Source organism: Silurus aristotelis, assembly GCF_946808225.1.
Source record: "Silurus aristotelis genome assembly, chromosome: 10".
In the NCBI taxonomy this organism is placed as follows: Eukaryota; Metazoa; Chordata; class Actinopteri; order Siluriformes; family Siluridae; genus Silurus; species Silurus aristotelis.
The window spans coordinates 834,666-852,165 of NC_139583.1; the positions used below are offsets into that span (position 1 = coordinate 834,666).

At 44.6% G+C, this 17,500-nt stretch overlaps 2 protein-coding genes and 2 long non-coding RNA genes across 5 annotated transcripts in view; 3 read left to right on the forward strand and 1 right to left on the reverse strand.

Moving 5' to 3' along the window:
• LOC310732230 overlaps positions 1-1,387 on the forward strand; it is a 1,924-nt gene extending 537 nt beyond the window's left edge. The window contains exons 1-2 of the long non-coding RNA XR_014535410.1: positions 1-804; positions 922-1,387. The exon at positions 1-804 is cut by the window's left edge and continues 537 nt beyond it. This is a non-coding gene — a long non-coding RNA (uncharacterized lncRNA). The remainder of the gene's footprint in view (positions 805-921) is intronic.
• Positions 1-13,895, forward strand: part of LOC310732198 — a 57,635-nt gene extending 43,740 nt beyond the window's left edge. The window contains exon 2 of the long non-coding RNA XR_014535376.1: positions 13,514-13,895. This is a non-coding gene — a long non-coding RNA (uncharacterized lncRNA). The remainder of the gene's footprint in view (positions 1-13,513) is intronic.
• The window catches only part of homer2 (homer scaffold protein 2), a 21,186-nt gene extending 7,291 nt beyond the window's left edge, over positions 1-13,895 (forward strand). For both annotated transcript variants that reach the window (XM_083552483.1, XM_083552482.1), the window contains exons 3-9: positions 3,654-3,785; positions 3,948-4,040; positions 7,714-7,850; positions 8,836-8,983; positions 9,156-9,266; positions 10,551-10,631; positions 12,656-13,895. In XM_083552483.1, the coding sequence (XP_083408609.1) occupies positions 3,654-3,785; positions 3,948-4,040; positions 7,714-7,850; positions 8,836-8,983; positions 9,156-9,266; positions 10,551-10,631; positions 12,656-12,844 (891 nt within the window). In that variant the 3' untranslated portion in view covers positions 12,845-13,895. The remainder of the gene's footprint in view (positions 1-3,653; positions 3,786-3,947; positions 4,041-7,713; positions 7,851-8,835; positions 8,984-9,155; positions 9,267-10,550; positions 10,632-12,655) is intronic.
• A 1,957-nt stretch (positions 13,896-15,852) lies between these two features.
• Positions 15,853-17,500, reverse strand: part of whamm (WASP homolog associated with actin, golgi membranes and microtubules) — an 8,341-nt gene continuing 6,693 nt past the window's right edge. The window contains exons 8-10 of the mRNA XM_083552379.1: positions 17,393-17,488; positions 16,829-17,204; positions 15,853-16,499 (exon numbers count right to left, since the gene is read on the reverse strand). Coding sequence (XP_083408505.1) covers positions 16,204-16,499; positions 16,829-17,204; positions 17,393-17,488 — 768 coding nt within the window. The 3' untranslated portion in view covers positions 15,853-16,203. The remainder of the gene's footprint in view (positions 16,500-16,828; positions 17,205-17,392; positions 17,489-17,500) is intronic.

Below are 17,500 nucleotides of genomic sequence, written 5' to 3' on the forward strand. Positions count from 1 at the left end.
ACTACAGGCTTCATGAATACGCTAAAAAAACTAGCCATGCTAGCAATGTTGTCTAGCAGAGTAATGTTCTCATGTACGGATTTTTAGTTTTGTGTAATGGTGAATAATGATGTATAGTGGTTGTGTAATGTTGTGTTGTGTAGTATCAGTGCACTGATGTATGATTTAATAATTAGTGTAGTCATGTGTACTGCTTTGTAGTGATGTGTAGCATTGTGTAATATTGTAGTGCTTGTAGAATTGTGTACGTCTGTGAAGTGCAGCATTGTGGAATGGGTCGCTTTGTGATTGGTAGTATCATGTTGTGTATCGTTGAAGTGTATTGTCTTGCAATTTTATGTTGTGCATTGTTGTAGTGTAGTGTCATGTGTATTATAGTCATATGTAGTGTTGTTTATTGTTGAAGTGATATGTAGTGGTGTGTAGTGTTTGTCATATAGTGTTGTGTAGTGTCACATTGCATATTGTTGAATTTTATTGTATAGTGTCTTGTAGATTTTTGTTGTGTATAATTTAGTAGTTTTGTGTTGTGTATTGTCATTTACCCATATGTTATATTGTGTAGTGATGCCTGCTTTCTCTGATTTGGTGTGTGTGTGTGTGTGTGTGTGGGGGTGTGTGTGTGTGGGGGTGTGTGTGTGTGTGTGTGTTTAACCTCCATGACTGCGGCATATAATGAAATTATGGAGCACAGTAATAAAGTTTGGCGTCCTCGCAGTAGAATGATGCTGTTTCCATAGCAACGCTGAGGAAGCTCTGAACCTGAGAAACGTGCCTCAGCCTTCCGTGTCTCACGTTTATGTGGTAAATATTAAACAAACAAACAAACACAACCTGCATTTCTCCAACAGTGTGTTGGTGGTAATCAACTTATTAGTAGTGAATAAAACGTATGTGTGTGTTTTATGAAATGTGTCTTAGAGGACTTTGATGTTTAAGGATGAACACACCGTCTTTCTGCTCTGCGTGTACACTGTGTTGCCATGGAGATGCTCCTCGGTGTCCGGACAGTGATGTCATGTCAGTGTTCAGTTCCAACACGCGCACACACAATCCACCTGTCTCCTATTGGAACCCACTGCTCTCACTCCCTGTCAACATAACTGATGGATGCAGGAGGAAATTGTGTGTGTGTGTGTGTGTGTGTGTGTGTGTGTGTGTGTGTGTGTGTGTGTGTGTGTGTGTGTGTGTGTGTGTGTGGAGGAACTGTTTCATGACCTTTCTGATCTCTATCAGTTTGAAGATTATACCATGTTCCAGCCTTCCTCGTTCTCTCTCTCTCTCTCTCTCTCTCTCTCTCTCTCTCTCTCTCTCTCTCTCTCTCTCTCTCTCTCACTCACACACACACACACACACACACACACACACACACACACACACACACACACACACACACACACACACTGCAGATTTTAGATGTTGCATGTCTGCTTATGTCAAGTCAAGAAGCTTTTATCGTCATTTCAACCATAAATATCTGACGCATTACACAGTGAAATGAAACAACGTTCCTCCTGAACCCTGATGCTCCATACAACAATCACAGAAAACAGAAGGTTAAGGACTGTAAGTGTCCTCACCACATAAAGTGCATCGAGTGCAAACAGTGCAAAGACAACACACGACAGTGTAAGACAAATACACAAAACACAAAGTAGCACCGCCAGTAAACCTGTATATTACACACTGCGGTGTGTAAAGGACAAAGTGAACGTTGTAATTAACAAAAATGTAAACAATGTGTTCTGGTCTGTGGTTGTTTCTAGGGGAGAATGGTGTTATTGTGGTTACTGTGGTGGGGTTTGGGGTCATTGGGGTTACTGTAGTGGGGTTTGGGGTCATTGGGGTTACTGTAGTGGGGTTTGGGGTCATTGGGATTACTGTGGTGGGGTTTGGGGTCATTGGGATTACTGTGGTGGGGTTTGGGGTCATTGGGATTACTGTGGTGGGGTTTGGGGTCATTGGGGTTACTGTGGTGGGGTTTGGGGTCATTGGGGTTACTGTGGTGGGGGTTGGGGTCATTGGGGTTACTGTGGTGGGGGTTGGGTCATTGGGGTTACTGTGGTGGGGGTTGGGTCATTGGGGGTTACTGTGGTGGGGGTTGGGTCATTGGGGGTTACTGTGGTGGGGGTTGGGTCATTGGGGGTTACTGTGGTGGGGGTTGGGTCATTGGGGGTTACTGTGGTGGGGGTTGGGTCATTGGGGGTTACTGTGGTGGGGGTTGGGTCATTGGGGGTTACTGTGGTGGGGGTTGGGTCATTGGGGGTTACTGTGGTGGGGGTTGGGTCATTGGGGGTTACTTCAATTTTCAATTCAATTCAATTCATTTTTATTTGTATAGCGCTTTTAACAATGAACATTGTCTCAAAGCAGCTTTACACAGATAATGCGGTGATTAAAAATGAATATGTTCTTTATGAGTAAGTTTGTCCCTGATGAGCAAGCCGGTGGCGACTAGCGACTGTGGCAAGGAAAAACTCCCCGAGATGGCATAAGGAAGAAACCTTGAGAGGAACCAGACTCAAGAGGGAACCCATCCTCATCTGGGTTACACCGAATGTCCATTTGTGGCGGGTATACAATGTTGCGGGGTGCAGTGATGATGATCAAAAGCGAAGTGTATTTCTGAGTCAGTGTAGGAGACTGTTGACATCAGTGTAGGAGACTGTTGACATCCAATCCAGGCAGGCCTGGATGAAGTGGGAAGATCCACGGGGGGGAGAGGGGCAGGAACAGTGGTCACTGGAGCCTCAGGAGCATGTTTAACGAGAGAGAGAGAGAGAGAGAGAGAGAGAGAGAGAGAGAGAGAGAGAGAGAGAGAGAGGGTGACAGGAAGAGAAGGATATGGATTATTAAGTGTACCTATTGTTGCATGAGAGTTAAAGTCACTGTGCAGTTTGGACTCCGGCAAGACTCGCTATAGCAGCATAACTAAAAGGGAGAACCAGAAGGCAACACAGACATGAGGGATCTCTGTTACTGTGGTGGGGGCTGGGTCATTGGGGGTATAGTGGTGGGGGTTGGGTCATTGGGGGTATAGTGGTGGGGGTTGGGTCATTGGGGGTATAGTGGTGGGGGCTGGGTCATTGGGGGTATAGTGGTGGGGGCTGGGTTATTGGGGTATAGTGGTGGGGTTTGGGTCATTGGGGGTATAGTGGTGGGGGTTGGGTCATTGGGGGTATAGTGATGTTGGGGTATTTTGGGGTTATTATTCCTTCTAGAAGGAAGTTTTCATTCTCGGTTGTCTTTCTTACTGCAGACAGTAGTGTGTGTAGCTTCAGTTTTAGTCATGTTTGAGCAGCATAAAATGGATTAAATCTTCATTATCTGATTAGCAAAAGGAAACACATTTGTTTCCTTTGTGTGTGTGTGTGTGTGTGTGTGAGAGAGAGAGAGAGAGAGAGAGAGAGAGAGAGAGAGAGAGAGAGAGAGAGAGAGAGATTAGACAAAGTGATGGAGGTGGTTTCAGTCTGACGTTAATTTGTGCTCTGTTTGACGTTGCCATGAGATAAAAATCCTAATTACTCCGTTGCATCACACAGCAGCTGTCTGCTATTTAGAGTTGTATTTAGTTGTGTTCTTTTTGCTAGAAAGTTCCTGAAGAGACAACATTGATAGTCATGTATATATTGTGTGTGTGTGTTCGTGTGTAGGTGATCATTAATAGCACCATCACCCCCAACATGACCTTCACTAAGACGTCACAGAAGTTTGGCCAGTGGGCTGACAGCCGCGCAAACACAGTGTTCGGTCTCGGGTTCTCCTCTGAACAGCAGCTGTCCAAGGTCTGAACAGTCTCTCTCACACACACACACACACATTTACACACATGCACTTACAGATGTGAGCTTATAAGGTGTACACCTGTGTGTGTGTGTGTGTGTGTGTGTGTGTGTGTGTGTGTGTGTGTGTGTGTGTGTGTGTGTGTGTGTGTGTGTGTTTTGCAGTTTGCTGAAAAGTTCCAGGAAGTGAAAGATGCAGCAAAAATGGCACGAGAGAAATCACAGGAGAAAGCAGACGCAACCAGCAACCACTCGCAGGTACACACTTCTGACCAGTCTACATGTGTACACACACTTCTGACCAGTCTACATGTGTACACACACTTCTGACCGGTCTACATGTGTACACACACTTCTGACCGGTCTACATGTGTACACACACTTCTGACCGGTCTACATGTGTACACACACTTCTGACCAGTCTACATGTGTACACACACTTCTGACCAGTCTACACGTACACACACTTCTGACCAGTCTACATGTGTACACACACTTCTGACCAGTCTACATGTGTACACACACTTCTGACCAGTCTACATGTGTACACACACTTCTGACCGGTCTACATGTGTACACACACTTCTGACCGGTCTACATGTGTACACACACTTCTGACCAGTCTACATGTGTACACACACTTCTGACCAGTCTACACGTACACACACTTCTGACCAGTCTACATGTGTACACACACTTCTGACCGGTCTACATGCGTACACACACTTCTGACCGGTCTACATGTGTACACACACTTCTGACCGGTCTACATGTGTACACACACTTCTGACCGGTCTACATGCGTACACACACTTCTGACCGGTCTACATGTGTACACACACTTCTGACCGGTCTACATGCGTACACACACTTCTGACCGGTCTACATGTGTACACACACTTCTGACCGGTCTACATGTGTACACACACTTCTGACCGGTCTACATGTGTACACACACTTCTGACCGGTCTACACGTACACACACTTCTGACCGGTCTACATGTGTACACACACTTCTGACCGGTCTACATGTGTACACACACTTCTGACCGGTCTACATGCGTACACACACTTCTGACCGGTCTACATGCGTACACACACTTCTGACCGGTCTACACGCGTACACACACTTCTGACCGGTCTACACGCGTACACACACTTCTGACCGGTCTACACGCGTACACACACTTCTGACCGGTCTACACGCGTACACACACTTCTGACCGGTCTACACGCGTACACACACTTCTGACCGGTCTACACGCGTACACACACTTCTGACCGGTCTACACGCGTACACACACTTCTGACCGGTCTACACGCGTACACACACTTCTGACCGGTCTACACGCGTACACACACTTCTGACCGGTCTACACGCGTACACACACTTCTGACCGGTCTACATGCGTACACACACTTCTGACCGGTCTACATGCGTACACACACTTCTGACCGGTCTACATGCGTACACACACTTCTGACCGGTCTACACGCGTACACACACTTCTGACCGGTCTACACGCGTACACACACTTCTGACCATTGTTGTGGTGAATAGTGTGTGTGGGTGTGTGTGTAGCTGTGTTTATCGTGGTGTATTGTGTGTGTGTGTGTGTGTGTGTGTGTGTGTGTGTGTGTGTGTGTGTGATAGTGTCTATGGTGGTGTATATTTTGTGTGTGTGTGTGTGTGTGTGTCTATGGTGGGGGGTGTGTGTGTGTGTGTGTGTGTGTGTGTGTGTGTAATAGTGTCTATGGTGGTGTATATTTTGTGTGTGTGTCTATGGTGGTGTGTGTGTGTGTGTGTGTGATAGTGTCTATGGTGGTGTATATTTTGTGTGTGTGTCTATGGTGGTGTGTGTCTATGGTGGTGTGTGTCTATGGTGGTGTGTCTATGGTGGTGTGTGTGTGTGTGTGTGTGTGTGTGTGTGTGTAATAGTGTCTATGGTGGTGTATATTTTGTGTGTGTCTATGGTGAGGTGGGGGGTGTGCGTGTGTGTGATAGTGTCTATGGTGGTCTATATTTTGTGTGTGTGTGTCTATGGTGGGGTGTGTGTGTGTGTGTGTGTGTGTGTGTGTGATGGTGTCTATGGTGGTGTATATTTTGTGTGTGTGTGTCTATGGTGGTGTATAGTGTGTGTGTGTGTGTGTGTGATAGATAGTGTCTATGGTGGTGTATATTTTGTGTGTGTGTCTATGGTGGGGTGTGTGTGTGTGATAGTGTCTATTGTGGTGTGTGTGTGTGAAAGTGTCTATGGTGGTGTATATTTTGTGTGTGTGTCTATGGTGGGGTGTGTGTGTGTGTGATAGTGTCTATGGTGGTGTGTGTGTGTGTGATAGTGTCTATGGTGGTGTATATTTTGTGTGTGTGTGTGATAGTGTCTATGGTGGTGTATATTTTGTGTGTGTGTCTATGGTGGTGTGTGTGTGTGTGTGTGTGTGTGTCTATGGTGGTGTGTGTGTGTGTGTGTGTGTGTGTGTGTGTGTGTGTGTGTGTGTCTATGGTGGTGTATATTTTGTGTGTGTGTGTCTATGGTGGTGTATAGTGTGTGTGTGTGTGTGTGAGTGGGTGTGTGTGTGATAGTGTCTATGGTGGTGTATATTTTGTGTGTGTCTATGGTGGTGTGTGTGTGATAGTGTCTATGGTGGTGTATATTTTGTGTGTGTGTCTATGGTGGTGTGTGTGTGTCTATGGTGGTGTGTGTGTGTGTCTATGGTGGTGTGTGTGTGTGTGTGTGTGTGTGTGTGTGTGTCTATGGTGGTGTATATTTTGTGTGTGTGATAGTGTCTATGGTGGGGTGGGTGTGATGGTGTCTATGGTGGTGTATATTTTGTGTGTGTGTGTGTCTATGGTGGTGTATAGTGTGTGTGTGTGTGTGTGTGAGTGGGTGTGTGTGTGATAGTGTCTATGGTGGTGTATATTTTGTGTGTGTGTCTATGGTGGGGTGTGTGTGTGTGTGATAGTGTCTATGGTGGTGTATATTTTGTGTGTGTGTCTATGGTGGTGTGTGTGTGTGTGTGATAGTGTCTATGGTGGTGTATATTTTGTGTGTGTGTCTATGGTGGTGTGTGTGTGTGTGTGATAGTGTCTATGGTGGTGTATATTTTGTGTGTGTGTCTATGGTGGTGTGTGTGTGTGTGTGATAGTGTCTATGGTGGTGTATATTTTGTGTGTGTGTCTATGGTGGGGTGTGTGTGTGTGGTGGTGTCTATGGTGGTGTGTGTGTGTGTGTGTGATAGTGTCTATGGTGGTGTATATTTTGTGTGTGTGTCTATGGTGGTGTGTGTGTGTGTGTGATAGTGTCTATGGTGGTGTATATTTTGTGTGTGTGTCTATGGTGGTGTGTGTGTGTGTGTGTGTGATAGTGTCTATGGTGGTGTATATTTTGTGTGTGTGTCTATGGTGGGGTGTGTGTGTGTGATAGTGTCTATGGTGGTGTGTGTGTGTGTGTGATAGTGTCTATGGTGGTGTATATTTTGTGTGTGTGTGTCTATGGTGGTGTGTGTGTGTGTGTGTGTGTGTGTGTGTGTGTGTTAATCTATGCTACATTTGACCCGTTGTCATTTCCATATCAGTGTGGAGTTCAGTGTTGTGTGGAGTGTACATGTCCTGCTCATTTCCTCCTCGTCTTTTTTCTCCTCTCAGACTCGGTGCTCTGTCCATCATTTCTTTTCTTTTGTAACGAGTGTAAATCCGGCAGCTGCTGAAGGAGACTGATGGCCGCTTTAAAACCTGATCAGTTTGCAGCCGAATGATTAGATTTGTTTTGGTAACGCTGTAACTTGGACGTACAAATACTTTATTGATCCTATGCAGGAAATGATTGTGTTACAGCAGCAGCAGGTTACACAAACAGTAATGGGGGAAAATGTGTACGGTGTGTACCGGTGTATGTGTACGGTGGGTAAATAATTGTTGTGATTCTGTTAGGAATCGGGCCGTGAGACTCCGGTGTCCAATCAGGCATCAAGTATGAATGGAACAGACGATGATAAAATCTCACACACACCAGACAACACCGTGCTGATGAACGAGAAACCCCGACCGAAGTCTGCTGTGGAACAGAGGTACACACTATCACACTTACACACACACACACACACTTACACACTCTCATACTCACGTACACACACATGCACACACTTGCACACACACACTTACACACACTCATACTCACGCACACACACACTCATACACACACTCTCATACTCACGCACACACACACTTACACACTCATACACACTCTCATACTCACGCACACACTCACACACTTACACACTCTCATACTCACGCACACACTTACACACTCATGCACACACATACACACACACTCATACTCACGCACACACTTACACACTCATGCACACACATACACACACTCTCATACTCACGCACACACTTACACACTCATGCACACACATACACACACTCTCATACTCACGCACACACTCACACACTTACACACTCTCATACTCACGCACACACTTACACACTCTTGCACACACATACACACACTCTCATACTCACGCACACACTCACACACTTACACACTCTCATACTCACGCACACACTTACACACTCTTGCACACACATACACACACTCTCATACTCACGCACACACTCACACACTTACACACTCTCATACTCACGCACACACTTACACACTCTTGCACACACATACACACACTCTCGTACTCACGCACACACTTACACACACTCATACGCACACGCACACACACACTCTCATACTCGTGCACACACGCACGCGCACACACTCATACACACACTCGTGTGCACACACACAATCACACTTACACGCACTCACACACACTCATACTCACGCACACATGCACGCACACACTCATACACACTCATACGCACACTCGTTTATGTCTTTAAGTGAACACACACATGGACTGTAGTGATAAAAACACTGACAGCAGTCCAGCTGTTGATTTGCATAAAGCTGTAAAATGTATCACCTCTACAATAGTGTGTGTGTGTGTGTGTGTGTGTGTGTGTGTGTGTGTGTGTGTGTGTGTGTGTGTGTAGCACTAACCAGTACGAGTCGGAGATGCAGGCCCTGAAGGAGAGTAACGCTCAGCTGACAGAGGCTCTGCAGGAGGCAAACAGCAGCGTGGAGAAGTGGAAATCACACACTGCTGCATGCCAGGAGGAGAACACTACACTCAAGAACAAGGTCTCACACACACACACACACACACACACACACACACACCCACACACCCCAAATCTCTCCCCCCACACATACCCCACATGCACATCATCTTTATTAGGACTGTGTGTGGGTGTGTACTGAAGAGGCACAGGACATGGTGTGTGTGTGTGTGTGTGTGTGTGTGTGTGAATAGATTACAGACCTGGAGGCATTGTGTAAGGCGGTGAATCAGGAGAAAGAGAGAAACACTCAGCTGAGTACCCGAGTGCAGAAACTTGAGAACGACATAAAGGACAAAGAGCAGGTAAAACACACACACACTCACACACACACACACACACACACTCACACTCACACACACACACAGATTACAGTGATTATAATCTGCTCTTAATGTTCCTCACTAATGATGTGTTTATAATCAGTAAGGAATGTTTATCTCCAGCGTTTAATCTACACAAAACGAATCATGCGCATCTAATCTACACAACACATCATACATGTCTTATCCTCACAAAATGAATCATACACACCTAATCTACACATCATACATGTCTAATCCACACACAACACATCATACATGTCTTATCCTCACAAAATGAATCATACACACCTAATCTACATATCATACATGTCTAATCTACACAAAACACATCATACATGTCTTATCCTCACAAAATTAATCATACACACCTAATCTACACATCATACATGTCTAATCTACACAACACATCATACATGTCTTATCCTCACAAAATGAATCATACACACCTAATCTACATATCATACATGTCTAATCTACACAAAACACATCATACATGTCTTATCCTCACAAAATGAATCATACACACCTAATCTACACATCATACATGTCTAATCTACACAACACATCATACATGTCTTATCCTCACAAAATTAATCATACACACCTAATCTACACATCATACATGTCTAATCTACACAACACATCATACATGTCTTATCCTCACAAAATGAATCATACACACCTAATCTACACATCATACATGTCTAATCTACACAACACATCATACATGTCTTATCCTCACAAAATTAATCATACACACCTAATTTACACATCATACATGTCTAATCCACACAAAACACATCATACATGTCTTATCCTCACAAAATGAATCATACACACCTAATCTACACATCATACATGTCTAATCCACACAAAACACATCATACACATCTAATCTACACATTGTGTGCGCGCTGTACCCTAGCAAGTGCAGATAATGGGGTGTGTGTGGAGACGGTAGATTTATAGTGAGATTAGGGGTGTGTGTGTGTGTGTGTGTGTGTGTGTGTGTGTGTGTGTGTGTGTGTGTGTGTGTGTGTGTGTGTGTGAGAGAGAGAGAGAGAGAGTGTGTTCTGGTAATAAGAGTTTAAATAGGCTGTAATCCTTTTAACACACACACACACACACACACACACACACACAGACAGAAGCCCAAAAGATGTGAGTCATTCCCATCACACCCCCACAGAAGCCCTGTCTGAGCTCTAAGTACTGATTGTGTGTGTGTGTGTGTGTGTGTGTGTGTGTGTGTGTGTGTGGTAGGAGCTGGAGAATCTGAGAAAGCAGGCTGAAATAATTCCACAGCTCATGTCTGAGTGTGACAACCTCAATGCCAAGCTACAGGTATGTATGCACACACACACTCACACACACACACACACACACACACACACACACACACTCACACACACACACTCACACGTATACAAACACTCACTTTGAACCCCACTAATATGCTCATATGATCACACCAGCTCAATGAATCTCATTGTGAGCTGCATACAACATGTCTACAGATCGTGTGTGTGTGTGTGTGTGTGTGTGTGTGTGTGTGTGTGTGTGTGTGTGTGTGTGAGAGATACAGCTGTGAGGTGGACCAAACCAGATTCTCATCCATTCTGTAATGTTCTTCCACTTTCTCCAGTGTTTCCACAAACATTCTCCCGAATGTTCACACCTTCTCCCAAGTATCCTTATACATTTATACACAAACAATCCCAAATCTTCATCCACACACTCTCCACATTCATCCACACACTCTCCACATTCATCCACACGCTCTCCACATTCATCCACACGCTCTCCACATTCATCCACACGCTCTCCACATTCATCCACACGCTCTCCACATTCATCCACACGCTCTCCACATTCATCCACACGCTCTCCACATTCATCCACACGCTCTCCACATTCATCCACACGCTCTCCACATTCATCCACACGCTCTCCACATTCATCCACACGCTCTCCACATTCATCCACACGCTCTCCACATTCATCCACACGCTCTCCACATTCATCCACACGCTCTCCACATTCATCCACACGCTCTCCACATTCATCCACACGCTCTCCACATTCATCCACACGCTCTCCACATTCATCCACACGCTCTCCACATTCATCCACACGCTCTCCACATTCATCCACACGCTCTCCACATTCATCCACACGCTCTCCACATTCATCCACACGCTCTCCACATTCATCCACACGCTCTCCACATTCATCCACACGCTCTCCACATTCATCCACACGCTCTCCACATTCATCCACACGCTCTCCACATTCATCCACACGCTCTCCACATTCATCCACACGCTCTCCACATTCATCCACACGCTCTCCACATTCATCCACACGCTCTCCACATTCATCCACACGCTCTCCACATTCATCCACACACTCTCCACATTCATCCACACACTCTCCACACGCTCTCCACATACTCTCCACACACTCTCCACATACTCTCCACACACTCTCCACATACTCTCCACACACTCTCCACATTCATCCACACACTCTCCACATTCATCCACACACTCTCCACATTCATCCACACACTCTCCACACACTCTCCACACGCTCTCCACACGCTCTCCACATTCATCCACACGCTCTCCACATTCATCCACACGCTCTCCACACGCTCTCCACATTTATCCACACGCTCTCCACATTCATCCACCAATCTCCACACATTGTCTACATGCTCTCCAAATGTTCTGACACAAATCTCTCATGTTCTCCCAAATATTTTCACACATTCCTGACTCTTTCTTTCTCACACACACACACACACACACACACACACACACACACACACACACACACACCTGTTTAAACGAGGGTTTATAGACAGTCCTTGCAAAAGCAGCATAGTAGCAGGACGTCCCACTTTACTGACACGGCCTCTAACAGGCCTGAGACAAAATAAGCAGTGGGGGGGGGGCAGGACGCCGACGCCATGTGAAACTTCATCTCTCTCTCTCTCTCACACACACACATACACACACACACACACACACACACACACACACACACACCTGTCGTCCTGTGTTCATGGTTGTCATTCCTTGATTGTGTGTCACAGCAAAAGGTAAGCTGCAAACTTGCAAATTAAACACACACTTGCACAATCCATTTTACTGCACACACACACACACACACACACACACACACACACACACACACACACACACTCTCTCTCTCTCTTTCTCTCTCTCGGAAACACAGCCTCAAGTAATATCGCGCGTGTGTGTGTGTGTGTGTGTGTGGGGGGTGTCTGTGATTAAAACGTGAAATATTCTGGTAATCTTTGCTCCCTGTATGGGGTCTGATTGGGTGCTGTGTGTTGACAGGCGGCGGAACTGGCCAATCAGGAGGTTCGTGGGCGTGTGGTAGCGCTGCAGAGTGAAGTGAGTGAAGGACAGCAGCGACACGGAGCCATGAAGAACGAACTGAAGAAGTTCATGGAGCTGCTGGATGGCAAAATAGATGAACTGCATGAGGTCCGCCAGGGCCTGTCTCACCTGGGCATGGACAACTAACACACACACACACACACACACACACACACACACACACACACACACACAATCTAATAACTCAATATTTAGGGAGTGAGAGCCATAAATCTTTATATTACATTATATTTTGTAATATAATGTAATAAAACACACACACACACACACACACACATACACACATACACACACAACCACACAGGTATTAATACACAGAACACTACAGTATATACATTAAGGTGGTGATCTCAGGTGTAAGTTACAGCACTCATTTACACACACACCTGTTTTCTTTCTCACACACACACACACACACACACACACACACACACACACACACACACACACAAACTGCAGTGTCACAAAGTGCCTGAGGGTAGCTTTTTTTCCCCTTACCAATCTCATACACACTCTACATGCGGTACACACACACACACACACACTAATACACACACTTGAGTGCAATACAGTAGATCAGAAAGGGGGCGGGGCTTTGTTTCAATACATTTTTATATAGAGCTGTTCTGATTGGTTGGTTTCTGAACTCTATGCTGTGAACTTTATCTGATTTCTGATTGGTGTGTGCATGTGGGACACACACACACACACACACACACACACACACACACAGTGTTGTGAGTTATGTGCTTCCCTCAAGTGTGTGTGTGTGTGTGTGAGTGTGTGTTTGTTTAGTGGATTTTGATAAAGAAAAGTAAAATGTTTGTTCAGGAGCTTTTTTGGGAGTGTGTGTGTGTGTGTGTGTGTGTGTGTGTGTGTGTGTGTATGTATGTGAAGTTTATCACAGTTTATAGCATAACCGTAAAATGGACTGGTCCAAAATCTCGAGATTCCACAATGCTGACAATATTTTAGACACCACATACACATGCGTGCACATGCACGCGCACACACACACACACACACACACACACACACACACACACACATGCTTCCTGGTGTGTATTATGTTTAGGACACTTTCCTCTGGTTTTGTTTGTTTGTTTGTTTGTTTGTTTTTCTGATCAATAATGTACAATAATGAAATTGTTATAAATATAGTTTAAATATAAAACTTGTTCTGTGTGATTTTGTTTTTTTTTTTAGATTTGAGGTGAATTAAACTGAGAGGGTGAGATCGATGTGCTCGCTCTGGTACATCATTGTTTCCATAGTAACGCCTCGTTCACAGGGATGAGTGTGTGTGAGGTGTAGGGAAGGAGTCTCCAGTGTCAGTGCAGGACAGAGGAGTTTACACTTCTACAGGGTTTCCATGGTAACGTGAAGATCTGGGTTGTACATTAACAGAGACGCAGAAGGAGAGAAAGAGGATGGTGAGGGAATGAGCGTTTATAGCTGCTATAATATCAGTTCCGGTATATAAGGAACATTAAATGTAACCGTAAATGGATAAAAACTCAGTGTTGGGACTCATTGGAGCTTTTGGAGAAATCCACATTTATAGGAAACAAACTTCTGCATTCTTTTATACAACTTTAAAACTTTAGCTGTGTGAAGCTGCTGTGTGAAAATGTCCAATGTTAAAAACGCTACACAAATAAAACTGATTTAAAGAGAATTTCACTGCTGTGCGGAAACAGAAAAAACTCCAAACTCATGCAATATATATAATGTGTTATATAAAATGTGTGTGTGTGTGTGTGTGTGTGTGTGTGTGTGTGTGTGTGTGAATCGTTATTGTTCAGTTAAACAGTTGTGAGAACTGAAACATCTTCCTCCTCATCCTCCTCAAGCAACCTAAAGACTATAGAGATGATTTGAAAGGGGGGGAGGGTGTAGAGGGTCCAGGTGTGTGTGTGTGTGTGTGTGTGTGGGAATTGTAGGGGGAGAAACACAGTGAGTGGGAGTTGGAGCTGCTGCAAATCTGTAAGAGAACGTGTTGCCTTGGAAACTTCATCCCACACACACTGTACAGTGAGCTGCTGCTGCTGTGTGTGTGTGTGTGTGTGTGTGTGTGTTGGTTTCAAGAATTTCTGTAGTTGAACTTCACTTTTGTCCCATTGATGTGTGTGTGAGAAATCATTGTCCGTCTCTTGATCTTGATGGCTGTTTCCATGGAAACAAGCTGCTTGAATTTGAAATCTAGTCTGAAACTATTGGTTTGAGCTGGAACTCAGTGCTGTTCCTCCACATGTTCCTCTCCTTCACCCTGTTTCAGATCCTGAGCTTCGCTGGAAAGTTGCATGATCTCTGGGTATGAGGTCACTAAACATGACCACAGATAAATGTCCATGATGGTGAAGATGAGCACTTTCCCAGCAGCACCAGTGCTCAGTGTTCGCTAGTGAACGTAGCTCACAGTAGTAATGGATGTAGTTCGGTTGTCATGGTAACACTAATATGAATACATTCTGAATGTGGAGAAACAGAGGATTTAAATTAATACTTTGCATTTATTTCAGGCATTTCACCAACATCAGTACAGGGGCGTGGTCATATTTACTTATTCATGAGAACCCACCAGCCAGTAGTTTAATAAATGTACTTTTTTAAAAGATTATTTTATTTAAAACAATCATTATATCTTGTCAAATTGTACAGTTTCCAAATACAGTAACTCTAGAGACTTTATTTCTTTTACAGTATTTTCATTTTGCTGTTTTTATTTTTTTTTGGAAAAACACCCACATTTTTACTCATATTGTTTATTCCCTTATTGTATTTCCCAAATTTTGTAGTTGTAAAGTAGTTGGTTAAATCGTTTTTAAATAGATTGCGGTCTGATTTGTAATTTATCTGAAAAATTTATAAAATGTTTAAATGCCGACACCAGATTTTTGTCTCTGAGCTGCAAAAATATTCCGTCATATCCAATATACAGGTAAAACTTGTTTTGATTTTGTGTGACTCGGGCGCCACCTACAGGCTGAGCTCAGCCTCACAGTTGCAGAAGGTAAATTCCTGCAGATCTCTTCTCTCTTGGCCATGCTGCACCGTCACACTCAGATCTTAACCTACTGTCTTTTAACACACACACACACACACACACACACACACACACACAGAGGCAGGTGGAAAAAGTTTGTGTATTTAATTATAAGAATAAACAGTTAAATAATGCTGAAAGAGGGGGATCAGGATCTGACAGAGTTAATACACTTTCCAAATCAGAATCACTTTCATTATTAAAATAATTCACAGCACTGTGATAAACTCAGATTCTCTCTGTACACATTCATTTCTTTATTTTGATGTAAACATAAACAGAAAAATAACCAAACTCTGAAACACAATCCTCCTCTTTCATTTCTACCTCATTTAAAGTGCTTGATTTGTATTTCTATAACATTCAAATAGCTACATTTTTAAACACCACATAGCCCTGTGTGTGTGTGTGTGTGTGTGTGTGTGTGTGTGTGCACCCCCTAGCTGTCCCACTCTCCCGGCGGGGAGTCTGAACGTTCTTCATCATCAGATTCGTTAGAGACGTTCTTCATCCTCCTCATAGCCTCCTTGATGCGCAGCTCCAGCTCGGAGTCTTGTGAGCGGGCGGGGCTTACAGGGGGCGGGGTTTTCTTTAAAGTCACGCCCTGACGAATCGCAGATAGCAAACTGTCTCGGAAGTTTCCGGGCTTCATGGGAACGGCTGGTGGATTGGGCGTGACTTTACGCAGGTGAATACGCCCCCTCTGTAGGGAGGCCAGAACATCATCCATCGACCCTGAACACAATCAATAATCAATAATGCATCAGTTCTGAGCTGCTCAGCAATAATCCATCATCCATACAGAATTTCTCACCAAGTAATCAATCATCCGCACTACACAATAATCATTAAACTACACATTATTACTTTAGTTAATCAGCACTGATCACTACTGATAATAAACACAATTCATTATCCATTTATTCTTTCATAAGCAGTACATTTTAATCAGTTTCAGTGGGTTTCAGATCATTACTTCTGATAATGTTTTATAATCAATTAATAATCATTATTTATCTTTAATAATAATCAATGATTTGTGTGATTTGTGGGCGGAGCCTCACCCGCAGTAGGAATTCCAGCCGGTGCTTTATTACTGAGTGGAAGAGGTGCGCCTGACGGAGGGGGTGGGGCTAATGGAGGGGGTGGGGCTAATGGAGGGGGAGGAGGTGGGGGTGGTGGAGGGGGATTAAGGGGAGGAGTCAGAGCCTGCTCTTGCCCCACCCCTCCAGCTCCTGAAGGTAACAGTATGTGCACTGGGATATCCCTCTGCTTCTGACCCCGCCCCTTCCCTCTTGGTTTGGGGGTGGAGCTACTTGCTTGTGTGGGTGGAGTTAGTGTGATGATTGACATGGGCTGGTCAGAGTCAGTGCAGAAAAGGTTGGGTGGGCGGGGCTTGTTGGGGCGATGTGTCTTCACCAGGAATTGACCTTGACCTCTCTGAGAACACACACACACACACACACACACACACACACACACACACACACACACACACACAGTGATTTAAATACGATTTGCTTCATGCTAATAATAAATTGGATAAAAAGAACACACACACACACACACACACACACACACAAACACACAGACTGGTGCGAGCAGAGAGGATTGTGGGTAATAATCACCTCTCTGAAGGAACGCAGTCGGTTGAGTGTTCGCTCTCTCTCCATTCGCACAAACTCCTTCCTCTTCTCCTCCTCCTCCTTCCTTTTCTCTCGCTTCTACACACACAC